This window comes from Glycine soja, chromosome 17 (genome assembly GCF_004193775.1).
Source record: "Glycine soja cultivar W05 chromosome 17, ASM419377v2, whole genome shotgun sequence".
Classification (NCBI taxonomy): domain Eukaryota; kingdom Viridiplantae; phylum Streptophyta; class Magnoliopsida; order Fabales; family Fabaceae; genus Glycine; species Glycine soja.
The window spans coordinates 39140610-39146023 of NC_041018.1; the positions used below are offsets into that span (position 1 = coordinate 39140610).

The 5414-nt window shown below is 34.2% G+C and overlaps 1 protein-coding gene across 1 annotated transcript; it reads left to right on the plus strand.

Moving 5' to 3' along the window:
- Positions 1 to 510: 510 nt before the first annotated feature.
- LOC114393605 (growth-regulating factor 1-like) lies at positions 511 to 4967 on the plus strand. The gene is made up of 4 exons (XM_028354961.1): positions 511 to 1282; positions 1996 to 2214; positions 2873 to 3200; positions 3832 to 4967. Exons 1-4 carry the CDS (start codon positions 874 to 876, stop codon positions 4700 to 4702), a joined length of 1827 nt encoding a protein of 608 aa, XP_028210762.1. The 5' UTR covers positions 511 to 873; the 3' UTR covers positions 4703 to 4967.
- Positions 4968 to 5414: the final 447 nt, after the last annotated feature.

Here is a 5414-nt window from a genome sequence, read left to right on the forward strand (position 1 = left end):
TACTTATTTTTTTATATTTAATTTTAGTATTTATAGTCAATATAAGTCTATTAAATAATGATATAATATTTTGTTAGTCTATCACATTATTGTTTAATCAATGAAATAACACATATTAACATCTTACCTTATAAACTAAAATGAAACATATTAAAATATCAGGTAGTAAAATAAAATAAAATTTAGATAGTAAAATTAAAATAAATTATATTATAAATATAAAAATTATATTTAAGTTTTTTTTTCATGGCTCCTAATCTACATGTTTCCTCCAATCATGACTTCCATTAATGATTAAAGAAAATTTTATATGAAAAAAATTAATTACAAATTCTTTTATTAAATAGATTAATCTCTCAGCTAAACACACCAAAACCCAACAACTTTATCCTAAATCAATGTGTTATTCTATTATACACAAGCCTGTTTTTCATTAAAAAAAAAAAAAAAAGAAGATACATGTGGTCTCTTAAAAAAATTGTAATTTATTCACAATGTCGGGTCAGTTTCTTGCTCCCCCGCCAGTTTCTCTCTATCTCTCCAATTATTTTATCTTTGCCGAGACATCAACTCCCCAAAAAAACAAAACCAGTCCGGTTTCCAGTTTCAGCTTAGCTTTAAGGTATCAAGCATATCTTCTATTTCTACTTCACCCCTTTCTTCTCTCTCCTTTCTTCACCCACATGAGATGTGCCTTCCTTTTCCAACTTGTGTACTCTTCTTCTTCTCCTTCTTCTTCTTGTTGTCCACCTCTCTGGAAGAGATGCCCCATCACTTCTACCACTTCTCTTACTTCTTGATGCCTAGTATCATCATTGTCTAGTTTTTACTGTGTTTTTTTTTTTTGGGTTGTTGTTGTCTCTCTCTTTTTTTATGGATCTTGGGGTGGTGGGTTTGGAGGGGGTGGTGGGTTCAGAAAGTGGTTGTGTGTTTGGTTCTTCTCTTGCTTCAGATCCTGAGACAAAGCACAAGTGGTACGGATCTGGTTTGCTCAAGCAAGAGAGATCTGCCATAGCTACTGAAGATGATGAGTGGAGAATTTCCAAAGTTGCTAAAACTGATCATGACATGTCTTCAGCCTCCAAAGCAATGTTCTTTCAGCAAAGAAACAACTCTTTGTTGAGATCTAATAATGCAACTCTTTTCTCTGATGGTCATCACCAATCACAAATGTTGAACTTCTCTTCTCCAAAGTCAGAGACTTTATTGGTAGATAAGGCTTTCTCAAATGCCACATTGCCTTTTTCTTATCATCAATTGTCTAGTTACAGCAGAAATACAGGTATATACATAATTTTTTTTTTATCTTTGGGGAATATTTATTAATTACTAATTAATTAAGTACTTTTTTTTTAAATGGGTGTTTTTGGATTTGGATTTGAAAATGGTATCCGTTGTGGGGAGCCAAAATATTATGTGGGTTGTTACTGTCTGATTCTACACTCTACAGTACCGGTGGAAGGTCTTTTCACGGAAAAAAAATACATGAGTGGTCTCTGTTTGAGTCATGTCACCAGAAAGTTAAACAAAAAAATTGTTCTTCCTAAGATGAAAAATTAAATCTTCTTCTACTTTCCGTTTTAGGAAGATGAATTTTGGTAAAAAAAATTGCACAGTAAACTAGAGTGTACCAAAGGAGGAAAATATATGAAGAGCTATAACTTATAGGAGCAAGGGATAAGAAAAAAAGTTCCAAAAATTTGATTGGTTGTAGTATAGTCTCTTTCTCTGAAATCTTTGTTTCACTTTTCATATCAAAGTTGACTAGGAAAAAAATCATTAAACGTTCCAAACCATTGATTGAACCTTCTGCTCCCCTCTTTTTGCTGTTCTGTTTCTTTTAGACTAAGGAGTGACTTTCTTTTCTATTTTAAATTTTCATGTATTTGGTTGTTTTTTTAAAATTGTCAATTTTGTTATGAGCTGGTTTAGGCCTTTGTGCTTGAGTTGCATGTTTTTTTGACCTTGTCTTGTGGTACATGTGTGTATGCAAAGGTTACAATTCGGGAAGCATAAGCATGCATGGGGCTTTGGCTAGTGTGAGAGGGCCATTCACTCCATCACAGTGGATGGAGCTTGAACACCAAGCCTTGATCTACAAGTACATCACAGCAAATGTTCCTGTGCCAACTCATCTTCTCATTCCCATCAGAAAAGCACTTGATTCCGTTGGCTTCTGCAACTTCTCATCTGGACTCCTCAGATCCAACTCGTGTATGTAATTAACTCTTCTTTTACCCAAAAAAACAAAATAAAATAACCCTGTAGTTAAAAGGGACTAGTTGTTAGTGCTGTATATACACTCTTTTTTTTTAAAAAAAACTTTGACCTTTTAACAGCTACTGTACTCTAAAATTAGTCTCAGTTTAAAATTTTAAATAGTACTGTTTTAGTATATTCTAAAGGACTAGTTTAATTTAATTTAATGTATGAGTGGTTATAAAGACATGGGAAGAAAGAATGACAAAACTTGCATTATTTTCTTTGAATACTTTTTGTTTGTATTTCAATCAAAATCAGAGTTTTGCCTGAGTAATTTACTTAAAAAAAGGTTTGCATTAAAGGCCATTAGACAACATGGTATGCTATGATCGGGGGATTCTCCAACGTCTGGCCAGAGATAGAATCCGTAGATCATGTGTATGAAAGAGCATGTTGAGATGAGAAAGATCAATGTAAAATTAAAATTTTACCTTCAATAAAAACTTTTATCATGCAAATTAGGATCGTGAAACTCTAAACAACACCAAGTACATTTAAGTTTTATACTAAAATAAATCAAAGATGGGGTTGGTTTGTAACTTTGTATGTTTTGATGACATGTTTGTTTTGTTGTGTTGTGTTGTGTTGTGTGTGGGTTGGCAACTGGCAGTGGGATGGGGAGGCTTCCATTTGGGATTCTCCAACAGCACAGACCCTGAGCCAGGGAGGTGTAGGAGAACAGATGGGAAAAAATGGCGATGCTCAAGAGATGCTGTAGTAGATCAGAAGTATTGCGAACGGCACATGAACCGAGGACGCCATCGTTCAAGAAAGCCTGTGGAAGGCCAATCAGGCCATGCCCTCACCACCACTAACACACCTAATGCTTCCTCAAACTCAACCGTGGTGCCCGGCAACCACAACAACAACACCTTTGCACACATCAATGTGCACCACCCTCTTCCTCCTCATTCCTCTCCAGCCAATACCATCAATAGGTCAGTCTTAAAGACTAAACCAAATGACAAACATTTTGGAGTTTAATTTTCATGCACTATTGTTTACTCTATCAATTAATCAGGAATTATGTTGTGTATGATTTTTAAGGTACTTATTATAAAAGTCAACTTATTGCATTTAATCTTCATGCACTATCGTTTATTCCATTCATCACATTGGAGTGTAGTCCTACAAAATATATTATGGCAACATTAAAAGTTTGCTTGTAGTATTTTCTAAAATTGTTAATTTAGTCCCTAGTTTTATTTTTAGTAATTTTTTTACTATATTTTTCAACTTGGGGGATTAGTATTTTCTAAGGTGAAGGTTTTTTTAAAGTTTGGACTTGGGTACTAAAGGAGGAGTTTCCTCGTTTGTGGTTGGTTTATGTAATGTATAATGTATGCAGATTTATTTTTGTATCTTTTTACTTGGTTTAAGACATTAGGAGTTTGCACAGAACAGAATCAAAGAATCTAGTATTTCATCCTTTTGGGCAGAAAGTGGCTGGTCAGTGTTAATAGTGGTTGAGATTTAAGAAGAAAAAAAAAGACTGTTGTTACTTTGTTTTTAAAGATTGTTCTTGATTCTTTATGAATGTGATGAATGCAGTTTTTTTTTTTCATGCAGGATGTTTATGAGTAATAATAAAGAGAACAACAACACGAGTGAGAGGATGAAGGATGGCCTTGCCCTTCCCATGCTACCTCCTACTCTTGAGCTGAAACCAAAGGACAACAACAACTCTTTCATGGTTCATAAACACCAAGAACCATATGATGAATCCTCAAGGAACAAGAATGAGTTTGGACTCGTCACTTCTGATTCCTTGCTTAACCCTTCACAGAAAAGAAGCTTTGATTCTTCTTCTTCTTCACAAAAGGATGATTCTTCTGAGTCCCAACAACAACATTCCCTCAGGCACTTCATTGATGACTCTCCCAAACCACAGTCTCATCATAATCATAACCATCGTTCGTCGTCATCTATTTGGCCTGAACTCGACAACATGCAGTCAGACAGGACTCAGTTATCAATCTCCATACCAATATCTTCCTCAGATCACTTCATGTCATTTGCAACTTCCTCGCCCTCGAATGAAAAACTCACGTTGTCGCCACTAAGGCTTTCGAGGGAGTTCGACCCCATTCAAATGGGATTAGGAGTGGGAAGTGCCTCCAATGAAGCAAACACTAGGCAAGCCAATTGGATTCCAATCACTTGGGAGAGTTCAATGGGTGGTCCTCTTGGAGAGGTTTTGAACCTTAGTAACAATAATAATAACAGCAATGCAAGTGATCAATGTGGCAAGAACAACAACAACACTTCAGCTCTCAACCTCATGAAAGATGATGACGATGATGATGGGTGGGACAATAGTCCTCCTCCAATAGGGTCATCACCAACTGGGGTGCTTCAAAAAACAGCATTTGGATCACTTTCCAACAGCAGTGCTGGGAGCAGTCCAAGAGGGGCACCAGAGAACAACAACAAAGAATAGAGATTTCTGATGATTCCTTGTTTTCACGTTTGAACTGTTTTTTGTTGTTGTTGTTCTTCTTCTTCCTCAAAAAATTGTTTGGGAATGGATTGGCGTTTGTAGAATGTGTGGACCACAACAACTCAACAAGAGTTGTAGCTGGCTAGCTACTGTCTCTTTCACTCCAAAGTTCTTCAAAATCTTTGGTTTCACGGGTTTGTACTATTGTCTGGTTTTATATTTGGAATTGTTTAACTTGAAAAAATTACTTCTGTTTTCATCTTAACTTTTATATTGTTTTCATGTATGCCGGGTGTTTTGAAACATAGTTATGCTCTTAGGTTTTGCTTGGATAAATATTTTTTATAATTTTTTGACTCATATGTTTGAGGTTTTTGACGAATGATCAATTTTTTTTAGTCTTTAATAAAAAATTTCATTGCTTTAAATATTTGATATATAAAAAATTTTGTTGAATTTTTGTTATCAATTAAGTGATAAGGTGATACTATTTTAATGATTTATATACATTTGAAAAATTTATTTGTAATATGTAGTCATTACTTAACTAACATTAAAAATTTAAAATAAAAGTTTTGATGTATCAAGAATTCGATGCAACAAATTTTTTTATTAGTAAAATTAAACAAAAATCAATTACTTATTGAAAATCTAAAATATATTTAAGTTTAATTTTTTCTCATCAATTAAAATTATTTGATACATGAACTAA

Coding starts and splice junctions, on each gene's coding strand:
- LOC114393605 (XM_028354961.1), top strand. CDS start 874: ATGGATCTTGGGGTGGTGGGTTTGGAGGGGGTGGTGGGTTCAGAAAGT. Junction 1,283..1,995: donor TAGTTACAGCAGAAATACAG/GTATATACATAA, acceptor GTGTATGCAAAG/GTTACAATTCGGGAAGCATA. Junction 3,201..3,831: donor CCAGCCAATACCATCAATAG/GTCAGTCTTAAA, acceptor TTTTTCATGCAG/GATGTTTATGAGTAATAATA.